Here is a 27383-nt window from a genome sequence, read left to right as displayed (position 1 = left end):
AATTTTATAGTATTGCCAGGAGAAACTGATGAATTAACATCATATGAGAAACTTTAACATGTCTCAATAATTAACAGAGAAAATATATGGAACAATTAACAAAGTTATAGCCACCTGGTTTTCAAAGCATGATCTACTGGACATATATATGGAATGCTGCACCCATATAATAAGGAATGCACATTCTTTATATGGAACACATAAAAATGTTTATTCTCTATTTATAAGATGCAATAGCCTGTATAGTCACAACACACATCTCACCTAATGTCAAAGTATCAGCATGCGGACCTTTCTGTCCATAATTAAATTGTTGTATATCAATATCGAAACAGTAACCTACACTTTGTATTTGAATATTTAAAATTTTTTTGAACTAATACGTATACTATAGAAATAATTATAATAGAAATTAAACATTTTAGAATCTGTAAGATAATAAGACCATGTATCAAATTAATATACTACAGCTACATAGAAAATCTGCAGCCTTAAATGCATTTATATGTATAAGGATTGAAAGGTAATAAGCTAAGCATTTAACTTAAGAAGTTATGTAAAAAAAATGACCGAATATATTCAGATAAATTTAACAAAGGCAATAATAAGCATAGAATATAATGTTGAAGTGAAAAAAATAATGAGGGGTCCACAAACCTCAAAACTAGTTCTTTGACAATACTAATAAAGTAGCTAACCTCTAGAAAAACTAATGAAGGAAAAAAAGAGAGACATAAGTAAGTTAATGTTAGAAATAGAAAAGGGGACAAAATTATAGATAAATGACAGTGACTTTTTTTGAAGAAAAAGAATACAATGAACAACTAAATGCAAATAAATTTAGGAGAAATAAACATGTTAAAAATTTAAATATACTTATAATCATTAATAATATTTATTTTATATATTAAGTAAAATGAAGTGAAAATATATGTTAAGTAAAAATGTACCCTCCTTCTCCACACACACAAAAAATACCAAGCCCAGATAGTTTTATATAAGAAACCTAACACTCCTTTGTAAAATAGATGATGCCTGTGCTACATAAACTTACAGAATCTAGGAAAAGAAGCAGCCAAGATCCCTAAACATTTGTGAGGTTGTATAATCCTGATACCAAAAATAGACAAGAACAAATGAGAAGTAAAATTATCAATAAATCACTTATAAATATATATGAAGATATTCTAAAAATATTAGTAACCAAATACAGAAAACATATCATGACAAGTAGGGCTTATTCCGGGAATATATGCATTTCTTAACATTGTAAAGTGAAAAGCCTTACAGATATCTCAAAAGATGATTCAACATCTGTTTATGATAAAACCTCTTAGCAAAGTAAGAACAGAAGTGATCTTCCTTTTTCTAATAAAGGGAATTTCCCAGAAACCTGCAGCAAACATCTTTTTAAAAAATAATAAAATTTTAGAAACATTCTTTTTAAAGTGAAGAACAAAAGGCAAGGAACAAGGGATGCTGCTTTCGCTGCTTCCACTCCACAGTGCACCAGCAGTCCTAGAGAAGCTGATGAGAGAAGAAACCAAAAGCTCTAAAGATTTGAAAGGCATAAACAAACTATCTTTTTCTGGTAAGTAGTCTACAGTAAAATTAACAAAAATAAAAACACTATAGACTATTAGAACCTAGAGGAGATTAAAAAGGAGGCTCGTTATAAAAGCAAGATATAGAATGATAGCATGCTTATACACAATATAATGTTATAAATGTTATATTTTGTTAAAAAAGCAGAAAAATCATAAAAATAAATTTAATAATAGTTGTGTAGAACTTTTGGGAGAAAAATATAAAACTTTATTAAAAGAAATAAAAGCAACTAAAATAAATTGAGAGGCATAAAATATTCATGGATAGAAGACTCAATATAATTTCCTCAAATGGGTCCATTAATTTAATGTTATCCTAATGAAATCCTGAAATGTCTTTTCAAGATATGTGACAAACTAATATAAAACTTAATATGAAAATAGTGGTCCATAAATACCCTCCAAATTGAATAATAATTATATGATGATGATGATGATAGAGTCCCCATCATTTCAGTTATTATAAAGTTATATTAATTAAAACAGTATGGCACTGGTTAAAATGAAATACAATAGCAAGGCTAAAAACAAATCCATGTGTAAATTAGATCTCATTATATGACAGCAGCTTATTAATACTTTATGAAGGAAAAAAAATTACTATTCAATGAATTACATGAGAACAACGGACTAGCCATAAGGCAGAGGTAAAATTTAATGCCTACTTCATAAGATATTTTGGTTTTATTGAAGACAAAAATTTGAAAATTTAGCTTTAAAATACTTGAGGAGCATTTTTATGACATCAAAATAAGGAAGTATTGCCCAAGCAAAACTAAACAAAACAAACATAAAAATGCCCACAAAAACTCAAGGAAAATATTGATAAATATGACCATATTAATATTTTAAAATATAATAAATATTGAGAAAATATAAACCACAGACTGAAAAGTATTTATAATACATATTACTAATAAGAAAATAATATTCAAAAAAAGAACCCCCACAGCAATACCCCAAATGATAAACAACTCAAAGGAAAATGGCCAAAGAATATGAGTAAGAAACTTGAATTATGGATATATATATGAAAAATTGCTGAATCTCATTAGTAATCAGAGAAATGCACATTAAAGCAATAATGAGTTTTATACCCATCAGATTGTCAAAATTTAGAAAGTCTGAGGAGCAACTTCTCATACTTAATAAAGTTGAAGATGCTCATGTATTATAATCCAGAAATTCTACTTCTAGTTATCTATTTGTATAAAGTATGTTATATGTGCACAAGCCACGTAAAAATTTTCTTTGTCACACTGAAATGTTGAAAATGTAGAAACAACCTCATTAACTCTCAGTAATAGAACTTGAAAATAAGCTGAATTTGATCCTACAACCAAAAACTACTTAGTAGTTAAAATGAATAATCTAGATTTCCATTTACTTTCAATTTACTTTCACTGTGAAAAATATAATGTTGAGCGGGAAAAAAAAAGGATATGTAATCTGTGTAAAACGTCAAAGCCTGTATAATAGTAGAATTTGTTTATGGTGTTTCAAATACCAGCAGGGTCACCCACAATAGACAGGTTTCAGCAGAACTTCCAGAATAAGAAAGACTAGGAAGAAGGACCTGGCCACCCACTTCCAAACAAATTGGCCATGAAAACCATGTGAAAGCAGTGGAGCATTGTCTGATATAGTGCCAGAATGTGAGAGGATAGCACAAAAGGACTGGGCAGGGTTCCGTTCTGCTGTACACAAGGTTGCTAGGATTCAGAATTGCCTGCATGGCAATAACAACAACAAAATATTGGCTCATCAGTGCTAACAAATGTTGATCACACTAATGCAAGATGTTAATAATAGGGTCAGGGAGAGAGAGGATATTGGGGAACTCTGTACTTTTTGCTCAATTTTTCTGTAAATCTGAAACCACTCTAAAAAATGAAGTATATGAATTTAAAACAAACAAAAATGCATAGCACCTATGCATTAGAACCGCAATACTCAGACTCCAGGCAGATTTCCTTTTCTCACACATGTTGCTCTCAGGCATTCTCTCAGGGACTCTTTACTCTTGTTTTAGTAATAATTTTAGCAAATTCAATATACTCCTTTTCCATTTAAATTGTTAGTAAGTTACATTCAAGGAAAGAAGCAACTTATTTATCATAATAATTTTCATCTGGCAGTAAGAAGTGACATTTGAAGGCCTGTCAGTGTAGCGTGTCTACTTTGCATTAGTTGCTTTCTAACGACCACTTCCTCCCCAATGGTATCACCTGGCTGCCCTTGAACCTCCCCTAGAAGTCCCCCCAGACTTCCCAGGGTCCATCAAGTACAGGATTAACACGTTACCACCAAAGACCTTCAAAGACCACTTCAGGGCCGTGACTGGTTCCTTCCAGATTACTGTCTTTGCTTTATTTGTTGTCAAAACTTTTGAATATCAAGCATGAATGGAAGAACTCAATCTGGTAGAGCAATTGATGGAGATTTAGAATAGAGGTGAGAAAGCGACAAATACAGGTGGAATGAAGACTCCAATATTTGAAAATATGTATAGCTTTAAGAATCTTCATTCTTTCAATTTGTATAATGCTTTACAGTTTTGGGAGTGATAATGTAATAATGAGTCATACAGGAAAAGTTAAATTATCTTCCACATATTCTTTTTCTGAAGCTAGAGAAGTACTTTAAGTTCTTTGGAAATATTTTTATGTGATTTTTTTTTATTTTTTTAAAATATGAGTTGCCTACATCTCCTGAGGTCTTCTGTTTGCTCTCATGTTGAACCCCATTGTAGCTCCTAATATGAAGTTCAGAATTGCCTGTTTATGGCTCTGCAGTGCTATGAGGCTAGCAATTGTATCTTAGTCATCATTGCCTAACAAGCACCTTCAAATAGAGTCTACTCAAAGTATTGAGTAAATAGTTGTCAAAAAAGTGTAACTTTGGTTATCTAGAAAAATTCAATTGTTTGGAGTTCTTTCACTGATGATACTGGATAAATAAATCTGAGTGTTTTAAGAAAAGACATACAACAAAATATAGAGAAACAAGCATCTTTTAAAATTGTTTTTTTCAGAAGAAAGAATGGTCAACTTGCAAGTTCAGACAGTCACAAAATTCAAAACAGTTACTAATGTTGTTGGATATTTAAAGGGCTTGACTTCTCCAGGTAAGTAAGGTTAAGTATTTATAATCTACCCTTTATATGAAACGTCACAAAGAAATGTTCTGTAATAATTTAATAGCATAGTTAAATATCCTACTTGAGATTAACTAGAAGTTTATACCACTTGAAGAGTGGGTCAATATGAAACCAAGAAGTAGGTCTTTATTCTCTTTCTCATCATATTTCTTCAAAAATAAATCATAGTAGAGAATGTAAGGGGGGAAAAAACCAAAATGGAAAAAACAAAGTTTAGATTTGTTAAACTGTCATATGCTTGGTGAAGGAAAGCTACAAAAGCCAATGTTTTCTTTTCTTTCTTTTTTTTAAATTGTGGTAACATTGGTTTATAACATTGTATAAATTTGAGGTGTACATCATTATACTTCTATTTCTGCATGGATTACATCATGTTATCATGTTCACCACCCAAATACTAATTACAATCAATCACCACACACATGTCCCTTTCGCCCTCCTCCCTTCCCACTTCCCCTCTGGTAACCACCAATCCAATCTCTGTCTCTATGTGTTTGTTTGTTGTTATTATCCACTACTTAATGCGGGAGATCATATGGTATTTGACCTTCTCCCTCTGATTTATTTCACTTTGCATAAACCCTGAGTGTCCATCAATGTAGTCACAAATGGCTGGATTTCATCGTTTCTTATGGCTGAGTAGTATTCCATTGTGTATAAATACCACATCTTCTTTATCCGTTCTTCCCCTGATGGGCACTTAGGATGTTTCCACATCTTGGCTATTGTGAATAATGCTGCAATTAACAGAGGGGTGCGTGTATCTTTAAGCATTGGTGTTTTCACGTTCTTTGGATAAATACCCAGCAGTGGAAGAGCTGGTATGGTAGTTCTATCCTTGATTTTTTGAGGAATCTCCATACTGTTTTCCATAGTGGCTGCACCAGTTTGTACTCCCACCAGCAGTGTATGAGAGTTCCCTTCTCTCCACATCCTCTCCAACACATGTTGTTTCCTGTCTTGTTAATTATAGCCATTCTGACGGGCGTGAGGTGATATCTCATTGTAGTTTTGATTTGCATTTCCCTGATAGTTAATGATTTTGAACATCTTTTCATGTGTCTGTTGGCCATCTGTATATCTTCTTTGGAGAAATGTCTGTTCAGGTCTTTTGCCCATTTTTTAATTGGGTTGTTAGTTTTCCTGTTGTTGAGACGCATGAGTTCTTTATATATTTTGGAGATTAAGCCCTTATCAGATGTATGGTTTGCAAATATCTTCTCCCAATTGTTAGGTTGTCTTTTCGTTTTGTTGATGGTTTCCTTTGCTGTGCAGAAGCTTTTTAGTTTGATGTAGTCCCATTTATTTATTTTTTCTATCGTTTCTCTTGCCTGGTCAGACATGGTGCTTGAAAATATGTTGCTAAGACTGATGTCGAAGAGCATGCTGCCTATGTTTTCTTCTAAAAGTTTCATTGTTTCAGGTCTTATATTCAAGTCTTTAATACATTTTGAGTTAATTTTTGTGTATGGTGTAAGGTAATGATCTATTTTCATTTTTTTGCATGTGGCTATCCAGTTTTTCCAGCACCATTTGTTGAAGAGACTTTCCTTTCTCCATTGCATGTTCTTGGCTCCTTTGTCGAATATTAGCTGTCCATAGATGTGTGGGTTTATTTCTGGGCTTTCAATTCTATTCCATTGATCTGCGCATCTCTTTTTGTGCCAGTACGATGCAGTTTTGCTTACTATAACTTTGTAGTATATTTTGAAATCAGGGAGTGTGTTACCTCCAGCTTTGTTCTTTGTTCTTTTTTCTCAGGATTCCTTTAGGTATTCGGGGTCTTTTGTTGTTCCATATAAATTTTAGGATTCTTTGTTCTATTTCTGTGAAAAATGTTGTTAGAACTTTGATAGGGATTGCATTGAATCTATAGATTGCTTTAGGAAGTATGGACATTTTTTTTTTTTTTGAGGAAGATCAGCCCTGAGCTAACATCCATGCTAATCCTCCTCTTTTTGCTGAGGATGACTGGCCCTGAGCTAACATCTATTGCAAATCCTCCTCCTTTTTTTCCCCCCTTTTTCTCCCCAAAGCCCCAAGAGATAGTTGTATGTCATAGTTGCACATCCTTCTAGTTGCTGTATGTGGGATGCCGCCTCAGCATGGGTGGACAAGCAGTGCATCGGTGTGCGGCCGCGATCCAAACCTGGGCTGCCAGCAGCAGAGTGCACGCACTTAACTGCTAAGCCACATGGCTGGCCCCCTGGACATCTTAATTATGTCAATTCTTCCAATCCAAGAGCATGGAATATCTTTCCATTTCTTTGTGTCTTCTTCAATTTCTTTCAGCAATGTTTTATAGTTTTCAGTGTATAGATCTTTCACCTCTTTGGTTAAGTTTATTCCTAGGTATTTTCTTCTTTTTATTGCAATTGTAAATGGGATTGTATTCTTAATGTCTCTTTCTGCTACTTCGTTGTAAGTGTATAGAAATGCAACTGATTTTTGTATGTTGATTTTGTATCATGCAACTTTACCATATTTGTTTATTACTTCTAAAAGTTTTTTGGTGGATTCTTCAGGGTTTTCTATATAAAATCACATCATCCGCAAATAGTGACAGTTTCAATTCTTCCTTTCCAATTTGGATCCCTTTTATTTCTTTTTCTTGCCTGATTGCTCTGTCTAGGACTTCCAATACGATGTTAAATAGGAGTGGTGAGAGTGGGCATCCTTGTTTAGTTCCTGTTCTTAGAGGGATAGCTTTCAGTTTTTCACCATTGAGGATGATATTAGCTGTGGGTTTGTCATATATGGCCTTTACTATGTTGAGATACTTTCCTTCTATACTCATTTTATTCAGAGTTTTTATCATAAATGGATGCTGTATCTTGTCAAATGCTTTCTCTGCATCTATTGAGATGATCATGTGATTTTTATTCTTCATTTTATTAATGTGGTGTATCACATTGATTGATTTGCGAATGCTGAGCCATCCCTGCATCCCTGGGATAAATCCCTCCTGACCATGCTGTATAATCTTTTTAATATATTGTTGTATGCGATTTGCTAGTATTTTGTTGAGGATTTTTGCGTCAATGTTCATCAGTGATATTGGCCTATAATTTTCTTTTTTTCTGTTGTCCTTGTCTGGTTTTGGTATCAGGGTAATGTCAGCTTCGTAGAATGAGTTAGGGAGCTTCCGCCCCTACTGAATTTTTTGGAAGAGTTGGTGAAGGATAGGTATTAAGCCTTCTTTGATTGTTTGGTAGAATTCACCAGGGAAGCTGTCTGGTCCTGGACTTGTATTTTGGGGGAGGTTTTTGATTACAGTTTCAATCTCCTTACTGGTGATTGGTCTAAATTCTCTACATCTTCTTGATCCAGTTTTGGAAGGTTGTATGATTCAAAGATTTATCCATTTCTTCCAGATTGTCAAATTGGTTGGCATATAGCTTTTCATGGTATTCTCTTATAATCTTTTGTATTTCTGAGGTGTCTGTTGTAATTTCTCCTCTTTCGTTTCTGATTTTACTTATTTGAGCCTTCCCTCTTTTTTCTTGGTGAGTCTAGCTAAAGGTTTGTCAATTTTGTTTATCTTTTCAAAGAACCAGCTCTTGGTTTTATTAATTTTTTCTATTTTTTTTTTTTTAGTATCTATTTCATTTATTTCTGCTCTGATATTTATTATTTCCCTTCTTCTACTGATTTGGGGCTTTGTTTGTTCTTCTTTTTCCAGTTCCTTTAGGCGCATTGTTAAATTGTTTATTTGAGATTTTTCTTGTTTCTTGAGATAGGCCTGTATTGCTATAAACTTCCCTCTTAGAACCGCTTTTGCCATATCCCATAAATTCTGGCATGTTGTATTTTCGTTTTCATTTGTCTCTGAGTACTTTTTGATTTCTCCTTTGATTTCTTCATTGACCCAATTGTTGCTCAGTAGCATTTTGTTTAATCTCCATATATTTGTGGCTTTTCTGATTTTCTTCCTATAGCAGATTTCTAGTTTCATACCATTGCGGTCAGAAAAGATACTTGGTATTATTTCAATCTTCTTAAATTTATGTAGACTTGTTTTGTGGCCTAATATGTGATGAATCCTGGAGAATGTTCCATGTGCATTTGAAAAGAATGTGTTTTCTTCAGTTTTTGGATGGAATGTTCTGTATATATCTACTAGGTCCATCTCTTCTGGTGTGTCAGTTAAGGCCATTGTTTCCTTATTGATCTTCTGTTTGGATGATCTATCCATTGGTGTAAGTGGAGTGTTAAAATCCCCTATTCTCATTGTGTTACACTCTATTTCTCTTTTTATGTCTGTTAATAATTGCTTTATATATTTAGGTGCTCTTGCGTTGGGTGCGTAGATATTTACAAGTGTTATGACACCTATAACATGGATGTTAGTGTGCTTGATGTTGTCCCAGAGGTCCCTTAGACTGTCTTCACTCTTTTAAATTCTTTTTTCTTTTACCTGTTCAGGTTGGGTGATTTCTTCTAGTCTTTTGTCCAGCTCGCAGATCCGTTCTTCTGTATCCTCTACTCTGCTTTTGAGTCCCTCTAGTGAATTTTTCATTTCCAGTATTGTATTCTTCATTTCTGAATGGTTCTTTTTCATATCTTCCATTTGTTTGTTGACATTCTCACTGAGTTCATCCATTCTTCTCCCCAGATCAGTGAGCATCCTTAACACTCTTAGTTTGAACTCTCTGTTGGATAGGTTGCTCATTTCTGTTTTGCTTAGTTCCTTTTCTGGGGTTTTGTCCTGTTCCCTCACTTGGAACGTATTCCTTTGCCTCCTCATTTTGCTTCTTTCCCTGTGCTTGTGTATATGTATTAAGTATGTCAGCTACATCTCCTGCTCTCAGAGAGGTAACCTTATACAAGTGATGCCTTAGGAGGCCTTGCAGTGTGTTTCCCTCTCCTCTCCAGTTGCAAATGTTCCAGGAGTGACCCCTGTGTGGGCTACATGTGTCCTTCTGTTGTGGCAGGGTTGTTCTTCCCGTTGGTGCCCAGGGAGGCTGAGCTATGCCCCTGGCCAGCTGTTATAATGCTCAGCTGCTTGTAGTTGTTGTAGGCCCTTCAGTCTCTTTATCGGGTGTGGGGTGTCCCAGCACAGTTGGCTGCAAGATCTAATAGCACATTCCTGTTGCCATATTTCTATTAAGTGAATATGCCCCCAGCGTGGCAGGTTGTTAGGCTCAGGGGCTTACAATTGCTATAAGATTCTAGCCTTTAGGACCCTTGTCAACTTTCTGAGGATTGCAGCTGGGTGGGGCTGGCCTCAGGCAGGGGAGCACCCAGTTGTTTCAGGCTTTGAAAGGTGGGGCCAACCCCCTGTGTTGCCCTTTCAGAAGCACAAGTCTTCTGCAGCTGACAAGCCCCACTGCCTACAGTTCCACACACACAGTCAACACAGTCCTGTCCTGTGCACACACCCTGACCTCCTTAAGTGGACCCAATCTCTCCAAGGCGGGAGCCCCGCTCACTCCGCCACCGCTCCACACTCTCCACCCACTCCTTGAACACAGCCTGCCATACAGAGGTGGACCCAGTCACCAGGCTGTGGAGAATCCAGGCAGCTCCCTTAGCAGCCCCACAAGTTGCCTGCGGGCTTGTTGTTGGATGGGGCCAGTCCCTAGGGTGGGCTGCCTGCCCTGGCTGAGCTGGATTAAATCAGTGCTCTAGTGGGTGGGGCAGACTCTGGGCTAGCAAGCCCCAGGGAGAACTCCAATGGCGTCTGTATCAGCACGCCCACACCAGGCCACAACAATGGCAGCCACCAATGTCCCAGTCCCTGGAGAGGTCTCACCTCTCACTGAGATGCACTCAGAGCCTGTCAGGTGAGTTTCTTTTCACCAAAGCACTGTGCACCTTTCTTTCTGGTGATTTTAGGTTGCTTTCTGAATCGGGTGAGTTTGCGCGTGGGCTCTTTAAGAGCTGGTTTTAATTTCTTTGTGAACCAGCTTTTCTGGGAGTGCTCCCCAATGTTTTAGTAGCAGGCAAAGTCAGATATTATGCCACTCATCTCGATTGTGCTGGGTCCGCAAAATGCCCCCAGCGGCGGAGCTCCCCAGCTCGGGGCCCCGCGCCTCAAGGGAGGGCTGCGCACCTGTGGGCTGCTCCCAGGCGGCCGTGAGGCGCTGTGGCTTGTGAAGGCAGCATTTTTCCTCTCCAGAAGGGAGTTTCTGCCTCTTCCACCTCGATTAGAATTGTCCTTTGTTGCAACAGGTCCTCATATCCAGTTTTCAGTTCTCTCTCAGGGGTAATTTTTCCACGAGTAGTTGTAAATTGGCTGTGTCCGCAGGAGGAGGTGAGTTCAGAGTCTGCCTATGCTGCCCTCTTGACTTCTCTCTCTTTTTTTTCTTTTATTCACTATTACACCATAGAAGTTTTTATTTTTATCAAGAAAAGATTTTTTTAAAAAGAGAATATTTTAGTTTTAATGGTGTTTTTTAAAAAAATAAAAGTTTTTGTCTCCAAATCTATCTTTTAATGTTAATCTATGTCCCATCTCTGACCCTTGGTCGACTGACAATTCTGCCTAATGTTTCCATGGCTTAGGTTTTGAAGGTGCTTATGAAAATGATCACCTGGTTAAATTTTAAATAATTTGATACCTTGTTATGGGATGCTGATGGAATCTTCATACAATATTATACAGGCTAAAACAGTAAAATAACTGACACATATATTAAGAGATTAATAGCAATTCTTCCTAATGCACTGTGAGGTTGAATCACACATTACTATCTCATATGCGTGTTATACAACGTAGAGTACAGTAGTCTTTTTAGTACATTTGTGCCACTTCTGTTGATTTGGTTGGGACATTTACTCAAGTTCTCCTTGGAGAATTATTCTTCTCCGTGACTTTAGTCAGATTGACCCCTTAATTGGTAACCCAGAGAATTTTGAGATCAGGTTCTACATTCCCCCAGTTTTTTGCCAGTCACGTCTTACAAAATTCATGGGAAGTACATATTCTCTCTGATTTCCTTACAGTAGCAATGTTGAACAACTTCTGATCATAATATAAGATATAAATGAATTTGAAAATTGTTACTATTGCATTTCAACCATTTCAATCAATTTCCATCATAAGGATCTCTAATTGAAGCACTAAAAATATTTATCATCATTGCTGCATTTGCAAGGTAATATTGAAAAACCAAATTGTACAATATTATACTAACTTTAGGGTAAAAGAGCTTTCCTTATTGAAATTCAATATAAAAAAAAATCCAATTTTTTAAAATCAATTTGCTTCTCAACTCTTGTTTATTTGAATACTCCCTAAAAATATTGGCTGTAGATTCACATAATTTTGTTATTTAATGACTCTGAAAATTAGAAACAATCATCAATTAATATTAAAGTTGTTAGATATGATTTATCTAGAGTACAGACAATTCCAAACAGAACTTTCACACGTATCTGAGAGATGAGTGAATAAATTCCCAGGGTTTCAACATTTGCAGACACACTATGTACGCCATTAATTAAATTTTGATAAAATGTTGGCAGATCAAATTCATTGCTGGTTCCAATATCAGTGTGGAAAACTAAATAGCTTCACACAGTGATGTTTCCCATAAGGTAGCTTTCTGATGCCATGAAGTCAGGGGGTGATTAGTGTATTCCACATGTATAGTACTTATTATGTTTCAGGCAGTGTTCAAAGTGCCTTACCAATAGTAACTCGCTTAAAACTCAAAACAACTGAATGATATATGTGCTATTTTTATTCCCATTTTGTAGTTGAAGAAATTAAGGCGTAGAGAGGTTAAATAAGCTTTCCAAAGTCACACAGCTAGTGAATTGAATAGCCTGGTTCAAACCTAAGCAGACTGGCTTCAGAGTCTGCACACTTAAGCATCAAACTATGGGACATCTCCTAATGAAATGACACTCCGTGAAGAAATCTTTTTACACAAATGTATAGGGTACTTGGTCAAATAAATTTCACTCCGTACCAATAACATTCACTGACAACATCAGAGGAAACTCTGGAAGTAAATTTTTAGCCTACCTTACTACTAACAATAGTCAGTAATGTACATTGAACAGGCCATATCCATGTGTCATGGAGACCTTTCTAATAGTGTCCTAATTCTGTATGATTATATGAAATAAAATATGTGAAAAGGAAACTTTGACAGTAGTTAGATGACTTTTGATGTTGTTGAATTTATTTTTTCTTCAGAAAAAGAAGAGGGACTTAAAACTATTAAGTTGGAAGCTGTAATTAATTACCTAAATACTTCATTTATTGCAAAATCCATACATGACTACCACATTTTGAATATTTACAGCTACTGAATAACTGCTCCATCAAATGTATTAACAGTTCATTAATATTTACTGGGCATACACACATTGTTTACAGGGCACTTCCCTCTATGATTCAGGAAAAATGTTAGATATGGGTTTCATTGTGGCATATTTGTATACCTCATTAATTAATATGCGTGTTGCAGAGGACAGTAATATGGATCTAAGCTTTGGGTTCGTAATTGGGTTCAGCAGCTGCCTCTGCTTTGATATACGCAGATGTGTGAATCAAGGCAGTGGGCAAAAAATGTTAAAGTAGTCTTAATTATTAGAACAATTTTGCATAATTGTTGCTCATTTGTGCAATAGGATTATGTAAATATCATTAAATTGATTGTTAAGGTTTCTATTTTGTTTTAATGGCTCTTGTTTCCTTCTATTTCCAGACCGGTATGTCATAGTTGGCAGCCACCATCACACTGCACACAGTTATAATGGACAAGAATGGGCCAGCAGCACTGCCATTATCACAGCTTTCATCCAAGCCTTGATGTTAAGAGTTAAGAGAGGGTGGAGACCAGACCGCACTATTGTCTTCTGTTCCTGGGGAGGAACAGCTTTTGGCAATATTGGCTCATACGAATGGGGAGAGGTAAATGTATATTAATTACTATGCTCTCTCTCTCTCTCTTTTTTTTTTTTTTGACTAAAGTTGACAAAGTAAAATTGTTGAAGCCAAGGACAAGAATGTGTATCTTAATCAGAGTATCATATCTGTTAATTTGTTGATATCACTCATAAGAATGAAAGAGAATTAGAGTCAGACCATAGTGAATTGTGTATGATCTGCAGCTATCTTATTCTTGTTGCTACCAGACCTACAGACTCTGATATACCCACAATAGTGCTTACCTGGTTATTGTGGTTCTCCTTAGAAAGGTTGACAGGCACCAGACAGGAAAGGATCAGGTGATATATTACCTTTCTTTTTTTAAACTTTCTAGCAATTATCTGGAATTAGGAAACAATCTCCTATGATAAATGTTGATTACCTTAGCATTATACCTCAGCTAGACAGTATAGAGACTGGGTTCAAAATCGTGGTTTCCTCCACTCCGTCCTCCTTCCACTCTTGCACCCCTATCTCCCTGCTCCTTCTTTCCTACCTACATATCTATCTACTTACCTACCTGCTTACCTATCTAACTAACTATACCTTAGGAAGGCTTTGTGCAAATGAAATCTAGCATTTAATGGGTCATGGTTGGAAAACAACTGGATTAGATTAAGCTTCTGATATGTCTGTCTCTCACAGATGCACCGTATTTTTAATGGAATATGACAATTGATTAGTGGATGGTGCCATTTTCACAACAATGAAAATGTTGCAAAACTCAGATATTCTATTCAGTTTCATGGTTTTTTCTTTTTAAAAAGTTTCAATGGAAATTTATAGGAAAAATCGCACACAATTTTAGCTGTGAAAGTAAAACCATTTGATATGCCAATTTGTTTACTACTTCAGCTTTGGAGAAAAAAGTCCTAAATATCTAATGGGAAATTCTCTTGTTTCATTTTTTACGTAAGCACTCAAAAAAATAAGGATAAAATGTCTGCTGAATATCAAAGAATGTATCAAAAAGGTATACAAAAGGAAATAGCAAGTGCCTTTTTAATTTGGAGGAAAGGAAAGTCTAAAATGAGAAAAATTTTACAGTGTAAAATGTATCAAGATTCACACATTACAAATTGGAATGCTTTTCCATATGCAAATTAATGGTGTGAATGCTTGTTCCATATTCAAAAGAACTAATTGAAATGAAGAAATTCCATTGCTGAAAGAACATTTTTAAATTGACAAATTTTTAGTAAGATGGAAAATGTAATAGCTGAACCAACCTCTCAAACTTCTATTCCAAATTACTTTCTTTAAAGATATAAACAAGTTTAAAAACAATTTGGGGATTGTATTTGTAATCTGGGCTGATTTTAGTAATTCAGAATTATTTTTATCATAAAGAAAACAATGGTTTGATTTTCTTGTAAAAATAAGGCACATTTTAAGAAAATGTCTTGAAGAATCTTTTCAAATTCCAAACATTTAATGCACTATATCATACAGCCTGCTTGATATCTATCTAGTTACTTTCACCGTCAGTGTATGTTAATCCTAAATTAACATGTATATTTCTAAACTATGTTCTCAAAGTAGGCTTATCTAACGTTAATAGTTCCTAACTTAAATATCCTGAACCCCTGTGCATGAGGATGTTTATAGCAAAAAGTCTTTAAATTTATTTGAATATCAAGCATCATAGCCTGTAAATTGAATCAATAATATAGCCTTGCGTGTATGTGAGCAATTATATTTTCAAATTAAGTAGATATTTTTGTGGTTAATAAAATACAAATTCATTTTTAAGTTTTACTGAATTCATTGGTCCTTTTGATCATTTTATATTTTCTCAATCAATAGAAACTAAAACTACAACTACTATAGTGTGCGAGTCCATAGGAAAAAACGTTTATGTTAGAAAAGGCTCTTCCTATTCAAAAAGGTTAGGAACCTCTGTTCTAGAATATTTATGTATGTATGCATATTTTGCAATTAATTATACATTCAGTCACTTTCCAGCTTTTTACATGACTAGGTAGGTAAAGATGTATGAGTAAAGAAAATGATGAATAATATATAGCTTTGATTATTGGCTTATAAAATGTACTACTGTAAATTCCTAAATCTCAGAACATTTTTTCAATACATTTCATGAAACCATTTTTTAACTATCTGATTGAGGAGGAATTTAGAAAACTAGTAGTTTCTGTTTTTTCTACTCTTATCAAATATACTCCTTCTGAGAATGAAACATTTTCTTTTAGACCAAAACAAATTTATGCTCTGAATATATTCCCTAGTGAAGATGAGTGAGGAAAGCACTTGTTGATGTGTCATATTGCCCTATTTAATTTTGTTTGCACAGAAGCCTCTGGAAAGCACAGTTGTAATTAAAAGGATTAGGTGATATTGGTCAATAAACTCAAAAATGGAATTTATAGTGATAGAGTTATTAGAATTGACTCAATACTGATCTTGATCCTTGAGGAAAATTATTACATTTTACTAAATAGGTTCTTTAAAAAATACAATTTATTCTGTGAAGAATCTTCATTTTTTACAGGCTATTCTGGAAATACTATAGATTTTACAGTCAAAGAAGTTTGAGTTCACATCCTCTCTACCGTAAAACATGTGGTCTTAGGCAAGATTAAATTCTCCAAGACTTAATTCCTCAAATGAGGAATGATTCCTCAAATGCCTATATTGTGAGGTTCTCATGAGAATTAAATAGACTAACATATAGACACTGTCTATGTGGTAGTGTGTAAATAGAAGCTGTTTTTCCATAGAACTCGTATAACAATGGACAGTTTTTAAAACAATATTATGCGTAAAGCAGAGTACTTAACCTTAAGTTCATCATTTCTGTTAATTTAAAATATTTATTAATTTTAAAGGAATTGTCTTTTCACCTTTCTTATAGAGGTATAGCTGAATTTTCAACTTAAAATAGGAGTAACATTATTGGTTTGCTAGATACATAAGTCCTTGCAGTCTTTCATCTGATAGTGTTGGAATAAGAAAGATATGTTCCTAAGACATGAAGTAATACAATTTTCAGGACATTTCTATAGAATTGTCACTATGATAGTTACTCATTAAATATTTGTGCAGAAAAGGAGGAAAATTACAGAAGGAGTTCTTAGTGGTAACTTATTAATAGGATCAGTGGGTAGTTTTAGGGGTAGGGTTCAGCAAAGAAGTGGAAAAACTATTCTACTGAATCATTTTATGCTACTAATATCCATGAAATGCACCAGGTTTTATTTCAGGTAATGCATACAGGGACATAATTGTAATATGCCCCATTTTGCTCAGAATAAAGAGCCTCTTGTTGCAAAAAGTAGCTCATTGCCTCAAAAGAAAGGGTTGGTTTACCCATGTAAAATAGTTTACCCATGTCTGTTCTCTAATTCTATGACTATAAAATTAACTGCTGTCACTAGAGCAAATATTCCATTCTGTACTCTGAAGTTGAATCTCATGCCATGTTAATCATTTAAGAACATTTTCTCTTAAAATTTAACTTTTGTCAGGAATATGCTTTAAAATATTTTATCATATGTTATATGTAACTCCTCATAACCCTTATTTAAAGTCCTTTTATGACCTTTGTGTAGTCTATTAAATAGTTATGAGATGCTTTTTTTTTAAAAAAGTACTTGTGTAATATAGTGCTTTTAAGTCAAAAGTGATTATTATTCAACATGTAACTGATAAAGTAGAATCTATTATTTTTATTTACGTTAAAGACAGATTATTTTTGGATTTTAGGAATTCAAGAAGGTTCTGCAGAGAAATGTTGTGGCTTATGTTAGTCTCCATAGTCCCATAAGGGGTAACGCGAGTCTGTATTCTGTAGCTTCACCGTCTCTTCAGCAACTGGTAGCAGAGGTAAGATGAACTGCTTTTTCATAACATGATTATGTAAACTGCCTTTTTCTTTATTATTTGGTATTTCTTGATATTTTCTTTTTTTTATTTTGCGTAAAAACTATGTGTTTTAAAGAATAATCTATTGCTGATTTTTTTAATCAATATCCCTTCAACTAATTTCTTATGTTCTGAAATTCTTCACTTACTGCTCTTTTATGGTGATAGTTGTAGGTATTAATTATACAGATATAGAGAATATATGTAAAAAAGTAAATTTATTTCTTAAAAATTGAATTTACCTCTCAAGTGTCCAATTCTGCTAATCTTGACATTTTGAGGTAAACTTGGTTACTTTTGGATTTCTCTCACCTCATTCATGTTTTGAGTAAATTTGGGACTTGTCTTATCTTTTCAACTACACTGTAAGCCCCCCTGAGAGCAGGATCTGTGTCTAATTCCTAGAATATAGTAATAACTAAATTCAAGATATTTAGAACATGTTGTTTGAAAAATATTTATGGAAAAAGAAAGCATGCATTTTCCTACAAAGTAACTTGAAAAGAACATGCAGTTTGTGATAATGTCTCACTAGAGTTATGTATTTTTTTAAATTTAGTCACTTCTCGCCTGTTTCAAAGAATTTTTCAGAACGTCTTTCTTGTTTATTAGTAGAGTTCATGCTTTTATTTCTGCATTCCTTTTGTGACTTTCACTATAGATAAAATGATATGTGTTATTTCTCAGAAGGAAGGCAATGATGCCACCACTGGAGGGTGGTTTCCTCCAAACCCCAAGGGCTATTGGTGTATATTAGAAATGACCTTTTAGATGCTCACAGAGTTTCCAGCACGTATCACAGAAACAGAACTAGGAAAAGAAAGAAATAATGAACAGTGCTTTAGATTAGCCATAATTCTGATTGAAATGTAACGCAAACTAAGATTTTATGACTTTCATAAAATATTTTCTAGTTTAATAGTTTTCATTGACATTTCCATTTGTAGTATAGTAAAGAAGACATTATGAAAGATGAAATGGATATATCTGTACATTTAAGATCAGCGAAACCCCCGTGTGCATGCCCTAAATTATATCCAGCTCTGTAAGTGAACTCCTCCTGCTCTTTGTACTACTTTGAATCCTCTCTCTTACTTGCCTGGAAAAAACTCAAAAGAGGAAAATCAGCTGCAGATGTCTCCCTTGGGAAGTTAAGATATTTCTGAATGAGTGGGCGATCAGGAAGAAGGAAGTATGAGCTCAAGTATCCAGAAATTGGGGAGGGTTACTTTAAAAATTATGTCTTTTCCTTTTCATGTGTTACAGTTTTCCTATTTTGAGAATCTTGGAAGATATATAATCATTGAAAATCGCAGGTAAATAGAAATCGACTATTAAGGAGTATCAAATTGATAGAAATATCTATCTAAAGAAATATTAAATCTATAGAAATGTTTGAGAATATAATGAAATTAAAATGTCTTTGTGCATCTTATAACAGAGGACTGTAATATATTATACCTAAACCTAATTATCTGAAAGTACAGCATGGTGTCTCAATAATGAATAGTGACATGGAAAATGTAACTCCTTATTTGTTTGGAAGAGGAAACTTTTTGTTCTATAGTTGAAAATGTTTATATACTAACCTAAGAATGAACTCGAATCTGTATTGAAAGAAAATTCTTTCAGTTGAGATTGTGTGTGTGTGTGTGTGTGTGTGTGTGTATGTGTATTCCATAGGACAATTTAGACGGGTAGGATTATTACAAGTTCAAACAATAGCATATGGAATTTCTAAAAATGGAAATTACTTATCTATATATATTAAATTTTGTTACAGAAAAAATATATATGATAATTTAAGGTATATTTGCATATAAAAATTTAATATCACATAATTTTCTTTAAAATATATAGACACCTTAAAAATATAAAGGTTAAGAGAACTGAAGGAAACAAAACCCAACAGTAATTTATATGATTTAGTTGAAATAATTTGACACTGGTGGCATTTACAAGAGAGATTTAAATGTTTCTTTCAAAAAAAGAACTTAATTATAACATCAAGATATATGTAACTTCACTTACAAAGGCAAAGATATTTTATCTATCTTCAGTATCTTTATGTTTTATCAGTTTATTTAGATTGTGTTACCATATACAAATCATATGTCCCATATAATCCAGTATAAAACAAAAAATGAAACAAATTCAAAATTATTTTTCTACATAGAACAATATTTTCTATAAAGAAAGCATGCTGACTAAATTTTGGATGACATGAGGCTGTGCAAAATATTAGATACTTCCGTATAGCAATATGCAGATTCCAAATGATCTTGCTAAGTTCATATGGTGGACTTAAATATCTCAGATGGAATCTTTAATGAAGTAATATCCACTACTGCATTTATTTTAAAAAACTGCACACATATAGGATATTTTAATGGATTACAAGCTTGATAAAAAACAAAAATGTAAAATGATTACCCTAAATCAAATACCAGTTCAAAATTCATTAATAATGTGTTATCCCCTCTTGGCTATTGTGAATAATGCTGCAGTGAACACAGGGGTGCATGTATCTTTACGCATTGGTGTTTTCACGTTCTTTGGGTAAATACCCAGCAGTGGAATAGCTGGATCATATGGTAGTTCTATCCTTAACTTTTTGAGGAATCTCCATACTGTTTTCCATAGTGGCTGCACCAGTTTGCACTCCCACCAGCAGTGTATTAGAGTTCCCTTCTCTCCACATCCTCTCCAACGCTCATTTCCTGTTTTGTTATTTATAGCCATTCTCATGGGCATGAGGTGATATCTCATTGTAGTTTTGATTTGCATTTCCCTGATAGTTAATGATGTTGAACATCTTTTCATGTGCCTGTTGGCCATCTGTATATCTTCTTTGGAGAACCTAAGTGCCCATCAAGGGAAGAATGGATGAAGAAGATGTGGTATATATACACAATGGAATACTACTCAGACATAAGAAACGATGAAATCCAGCCATTTGTGACAACATGGATGCACATTGAGGGTATTATGTGAAGTGAAATAAGTCAGAGGGAAACGATCAAATACCATATGATCTCACTCATTAAGAAGTAGATAATAACAACAACAAACAAACACATATAGACAGAGATTGGATTGGTGGTTACCAGAGGGGAAGGGGGGGAGGAGAGCAAAAGGGATAATTAGGCACATGTGTGTGGTGATGGATTGTAATTAGTATTTGTGTGGTGAACATGAGAACATGATGTAATCCATGCAGAAATAGAAGTATAATGATGTACACCTGAAATTTATACAATGTTATAAACCAATGTTACTGCAATAAACAACAACAACAACAAAAAATAGTGTGTTATCCCAATCAAGAAAGAGGGTAGTCTCGCTGTACTTGGTCCATTTGACCTTGGTATGGTATTGTTTTTATTGAAGTTTGACTCACTGGACGAATTGAGATATAATTTACATAAGGTAAAATTCTCCCTTCTTAAGTGTAGAGTTGGATGAATATTGACAAATGTATACAATAATATAAACACAATCACAATCAAGATATATAGTATTTCCATCACGCCAAAAAGTCCCGTCATACCCTTTGTATTCCGTCTCCTCCCTCCATCCCTAGTTCCTGGCAAATACTGATCTTATTTTTGCACTTATAGACTTATCTTTCAGAATATCACAAAAAAATGGAGTCATGCAGTGTATAGGTCTTTGTGTGTGACTTCTTTTATTTAGCATAATTATTGTTTAAGTTTTACTCATGTTGTTATGTATGTCAGTAGTTCTGCAATGTCTTCTAGACCACTAAAAACACAGTTAATTGTGACTGAGACAAGTGCAGTACATTTGGAACTCTCCCTCCAGTTTGATATTCTAACCTTGATTTTGAAATGAAGAGAAATTAGACCATTGATATTGACATTAAGAAAGGAAGCTATTTTCCCTGAGGTTAGTCCACTAAATTTGAACTAAATCATCCTGAGTGGAGAGGATGGAATGTTTTGAAGATTCAGAAATGTTTAATGAATCTGAATCTGGTACTAGTGATTATAGGTTTTTCTTGGAATTCGTGAAAGATTGACCTTAAAAAAATTGTTTAAAGAATAGTGAAAAGTTGATGGTTACCAAAGCTAATAGAAACATGAGAGTTAATGGTACTGCTCTCTCTTCTTTTGGGTTTGTTTGGAAATTTTCATTATAACTTGAAAAAAAAAATCTCAAAAATTTCTTTATTTTTCTAAGTAAAAGCACTGATAACTAATGAATTAGTTTGTCTTCTGACAGTAGCAATAATTTACCAATGACTTACTCATCGAGTGGTAAATAAGGGGCAAGAACCAAGAAGGCTTTTCTATGCTTGATTTTTTTCTGGTACTTTTGTTACTATTTTGAATATACTTTTCTGCTCCCTTTGTGCTACTAATTTTTTACAAAAATAAAAATAATTAGTTCTTATAAAATTAGCTTATACGTTTTAGAATTAAAAGAATCTTAATTCGAAAAACTACAAAATAAATATTAATATTTCTAAAAAAAATCCCTCAAACATTTAGGAAATATATGTTTTTAAATTATAAATTACCTCCCTCTTTTCTCTGTGAAAATATTAACTTCATATTAATATTTTACTTCATATTTAATTTTTCTGTGAAAAATACAGTGAAATAACTTTTTAAAATTTTTCTTATAATGGTAATGCTAATATGTGCATTATAGACATCATGTCAATTATATAAAAAAGTTTTTGACAAAATCCAGTAAAATATTTAAAAATTAACTTTTTAGTTAAAAAATCTCATCTACGTGGTACCATAAGAGATTCAGATGTGCATTTCCTAATTTTTATTCTATGATTGTTGGTCATTTGGATTTGGATGATTGTTTCTAGTTTTTAGCTAAATTGAGTATAGTTGTGATTATTCTTGTGTGTTGGTATAATGGGTGCACTCATTTTTCTTGGGTATTTATCTAGAAGTGGAATTGCTAGGTCATAGAGTAGGCACATATTTAACTTTAGTAGATACTGCCAAAGAGTTTTCCAAAGTGCTTGTACCAATTACATGGACCACCAGCAATGTATGAATGTCCCAGTTGCCCCAGGTCATCACCAACATTTGATATTATTGTTCTCATGGGTCTATGGTGATATCTTTTTGGGTTTTAATTTGAATTTTTCTGATGATTAATAATGTTGTGCGCCTTCTCACATACTCACATACTCATTATTTAGAGTTATTTAGATATCTTCCTCTATGAAGACTTATTTAAGCCTTTTGCCTATTTTAAAAATGTGTTTATCTTTTTCTTATTAATTTCTAAGAGTTCTTCATATATTCTTGATGCAAGTCTTTTGTTGGTTATATTGTTATATTGTGTTATATTGTTATATTGTGAATTCTTCTCCCAATCTGTGGCTTGACTTTTCACTGTCTTACTGATAACAGCACACTTTAACTTTTAGTCTTTCTTATGGAAATCTTATAAACAGCATTTATTGTTCCAATATCTTATTACAGTCATGCCCCTCAAAACGATGTTTCAGTCAACGGTTGACCTCATATATGGTGGTGGTCCCATAAGATTAGTACTGTATAGCCTAGGTGTGTAGCAGACTATACCATGTAAGTTTGTGTAAGTACACTCTGTGATGTTCACACAACAATGAAATTGCCTAACAATGCATTTCTCAGAACGTATCCCTGTCCTTAAGCAATGGGTGACTGTATACAGAACATGGTGAGCTTAATTTAATCTAGTATTAATGTTTAAGGAGCATTATAAACCTTTATTATTCCTTCTTTCATTCACAAACATTTGAGTGCTTACTATATATATGCTTTTCACCCTACTGTGGACCATACAATATTCTATAGAGTTGAACGGAGTGTCCAGGTCCCCTAAATAAGCAGAGTGTAAAAGGTACTTTGTAAGATCTACTTTCTTGGGGAAAAAAGCCCTTTCTTGAAAACAATTTCCATTGACCTCTTAAATGTACAATAAAAGATATGCAGGTCAATGGCCTCTTAGTTAATGAAACACAACTGCCTTCAAGCAAAATAAGCTATGAAATTAAAGATAAAATAAGATTTCTCCCCAAATAACAGTTTTAAACATTAGGATGCAATACAAACACATACATATCTCTCTATTTATATTGCTGTTTCACTTTTATTTTTTGAAATCATCTTTCATAGATCACAGAAGGTATTGATTTCGCCTTTAGACAAACAGAATTTGATCATCCATATACTAGTCAGTGCTCTGTAAGTCTCAGGTACATAGTGATGAAATTTCTAAGAGGTTATTTTGAGGAAGCCTGAAGCATTTGTATGTATGAAAGTAGTCAATCTAGCTATATTCTGCTTAAATGTTGCTTTTGAAACACCTGCCAGGAGCTGATAAACCTGATCAAAACTAAACAATTACGTTAATATTGTAAAACTGTCCACAGGATAGTTTGTTTTTTTTTTTTTTTTGTCTGTTTTAAGCCTCTTTGGAGACGTAGCAAAGATATATCTGTTTGACAGGGTGTTTTTTTTAAAAAATCATGTTTTGTTTTTTATACATCAAGAACTGCCCACCAGGAAATACAGTGCACATATCTCAATTCAACTACATTCTTTAAAGCATTGAGCCCAGACTATAGTGTTACTTTATTGTGAATACCCCCAGTCTGTTGCAGAGCTCTATGTGATAAATATTTATAGAGAACCCAAGTGTATGTGACATTGCTCTAGGTGTTGCTCTAGGTGCTCTAGGGCACACAATAAACAGATGAAATACCCCTGTTGCCTAGGAGTTTATGATTTTACCATGAACCTAAGACATGCACAAATAGCTAAAATATATGGGTGAGTGTGATATGTGCTATACTGGAATTCACAGGACACAATGTGATTGGTTTCATCCAGAATCATGCATTATATAATAGTGGCAAAAAGTTTGAATGTACTCAGAATCTTCAAAATTACTTGAAGAAATTTAACCATCTGTCTTTTTAAAGGTCAATACTTTGATCATGTAAACAAACTCCTCTTTTACTGAACTACCAATGCTTCTTTTCAAATCACACAAACTGATTTCCATTTCCTTGCTCAAATCAAGTACAATGTTGTTACGGTTCTGCTCTCTTCCTCTTGTGTTGAGGGGTAATGAACTGCCACAGCTGTGTCTGCTGTGAGACTTGTACAGTTGCTACTGACTGACACGGTGCTGGTTTTCATTCTGCATCTCTACGCCACTATTCTACAGGGAGTAAAAACAAAACATGTTAGACATTTTAGCCTCAGAAGGTAATTGGTTTAAATGCTTGAGTTACCAGAAATCTGACTTTCAAATAACAGAGTCATTAATTAATAATTTTTCTCTTGATTTTATGTTTATATATTCTGTAATTAAAAAATAACTAAGTTTTATTGTCATAATATCTAAATTATAACATGTCATAGGCTAGATAGTCAGAGTATTTAAACAAGCTCTAGGGGAAATCAGTAGATATTCCCTTGAAGCAATACTCCTGAGCTAAGTTTCTAATTTAAGAGAGGATTTCCAGGCCAGCCCCAGTGGCCTAGTGGTTAAATTTGGTGTGCTCTGCTTTGGTTGCCCGGGCCCAGTTCCCAGGCACAGACTTATACCACCAGTCATGCTGTGACCATGCTGTGGCGGCAGCTCATATACAAAATAGAGAAAGATTGGCAACAGATGTTAGCTCAGGGCGAACCTTCCTCAGCAAAAAGAGAGAGAGGATTTCCTAGAATGAGGAATCAGAGAAGTGATATTATTCATCTTTCTTTGTACAGACACCAAAATCTGGGGAGCCATGTTGAAACTTGACCACTTTCTGAGAAACTGGGGCAACACACAGGTCATCAAATCCAGAATCCTATAAAATAGCTTAGAACTATGCTTATGTTTCTTGGATTTTTTTTTTTCAATGTATATAATCTAGAATCTTTTAGAATAGATATTACTTGTTAAAAAAATATTTTCTAACACTTTGAATTTGTCTTCTGTATTGGCTGCATACATACATCACAGCTGGAGTCATTTTAGAGTGAAGCTAATTTGAAAAGGTAATATTTGGTATATTAGTCTTTCAAAACATTATGGAACTTATTTTTCTAATTGAAAGCCTACAACTTTATTTGGAAAATATCTGCATATTTTATTTTCTAGAGCTTTTGAAATGGATTCAAGACCAAATGAATTAAAATCCTAACCAGAAATAGCTTAATTCGCTACACTTTTGTTTCTTTGTCTTCAGTTCTTGCTCTCATCCTGTTATGTCATTCACATATATATTTGTTATTCCATCTTTGACCAAGAACTTCTGTCTGCTACTGGATTTTCATAATATGCTTTTGCATGTGTAAAATGGTAGTTACAAATGGTCACTGTGTAAGAAAAGTGGAAAACAACCTGAGATGAAAAGTCCATGTGTTGTGCTGAGTTTGGGCCACGTGATTCTCCATCTGCCTGTATAATTTGCCTCAGTGCAGCCATTACAGCGTTTTTTTGTTTTTTAATTTTATATTGTTTCATTTGTGACAGCATTAGGACTTTTTCTCCATTCACTCTTCTTTTGTTACTTGCAATGTTTTTTCCACAAGAATTGTTGACTGTGTTAGTCTTACGGCTGCCATAAAAAAAAAATGACACAGACTGGGTGGCTTAAAGAAGAGAAATTTATTTTCTCACAGTTCTGGAGACTGGAAGTTCAAGATAAGGTGCAGGTAGGGTTGCTTTCTCCTGAAGCCTTTCTTCTTGTCTTGCACATGGCCACCTTCTCCCTGTGTCTTCATGTGGCCTTTTTCTCTGAGCATGCTCATTTTTGGTTTCTTTTCCTCTTCTGATGAGGACACCAGTTCTATTGGATTAGGGTGTCACCCTTATGATCTCATTTCACCTTAATTACCTCCTTAAAGGCCCTTCTTCAAATACAGTCATGTTGTTGATTAGGCTTCAACCTATGAATCTTGGGAGGACACAATTTAGTCCATAATATTGAGCAAAATGCAAAGTGGTAGAGTACAGAAGGTGTGGTAGTAGAATTAAAATAGCTATCCTTTCTTTTTCTCTCTCTGTTGTTAATTTTAATGCAGAGTTCTGAAACAACCCTTAATTTTTAATCTGCTTGGTATAAAATATAAACGTAAAATTGACTTTGAAACGTTCTTCTACTTTGCTTGTCTTTCATGATGTATGCGTGACATAGTTTTTGTTTGTTTGTTGTTATCTTTTGTTTTATTTAGTTTTTTAGGTAGAGAAATTCTCTGCAATTTCTTTTCACTGTGAATTCCAATTCTTTTCAGTGGATTCTACTTAATTTATCTCCCTTTCTGCTTTTCCTACTACTAGTTGTCAACTGAAGTGACCATAAAGACTAATAAACTGATTTAAAACCCTTTTTTACACAAACTTACCACTTCAATAAAGTCTCACATTTAAAATTGTGATTCTATTGGCAGGTTTATCTGTTTTCTAGGTTCACAAAGCTTTGCTTTGTGTTAAAACCAAGCAATTCCTCCAGTTTATTACTGTTTCACAAGGTTTTCTGTTCAGTCCACGCTGACAATTTGTAAATCCCTTTTTATTTAAATCTAGATATGAAGGAAATCTACATATCTTAGTGAGATTCTGGCTAAAATCCTGAATTTCAGATGGCAGCTGATTTAAATATTTACACTATATAGGCAAAGAGCAGTGCAAACAATTCAAGATATTAACAAATTTAGCTTGGACTCATTCATACAATCAAAATTAATATCACATTCTTAAAATGGCTTCAGCTAAGTTACTTTTTGTCTGTGACTTTTTGATTGAAATATTGGAAACCAGACCTCTATAGGATTCAAAAGAATGACCATTTACTCCAGAGAGATACTAG

At 34.0% G+C, this 27383-nt stretch overlaps 1 protein-coding gene across 10 annotated transcripts in view; it reads left to right on the top strand.

Annotated features, from left to right (window-relative positions):
- The window catches only part of NAALADL2 (N-acetylated alpha-linked acidic dipeptidase like 2), a 1285146-nt gene that overhangs the window by 945708 nt on the left and 312055 nt on the right, over positions 1 to 27383 (top strand). For 9 of the 10 annotated variants that reach the window (XM_058556330.1, XM_058556331.1, XM_058556328.1 and 6 more), the window contains 3 exons: positions 4642 to 4734; positions 13431 to 13636; positions 17378 to 17497. In XM_058556330.1, coding sequence (XP_058412313.1) covers positions 4642 to 4734; positions 13431 to 13636; positions 17378 to 17497 — 419 coding nt within the window. The remainder of the gene's footprint in view (positions 1 to 4641; positions 4735 to 13430; positions 13637 to 17377; positions 17498 to 27383) is intronic. The other variant, XM_058556333.1, reaches the window with a different exon arrangement.

This window comes from Diceros bicornis, chromosome 15, assembly GCF_020826845.1.
Source record: "Diceros bicornis minor isolate mBicDic1 chromosome 15, mDicBic1.mat.cur, whole genome shotgun sequence".
NCBI lineage: Eukaryota > Metazoa > Chordata > Mammalia > Perissodactyla > Rhinocerotidae > Diceros > Diceros bicornis.
Note: the sequence above shows the minus strand (reverse complement) of the source record. Positions and strands in the feature narration are given on the sequence as shown.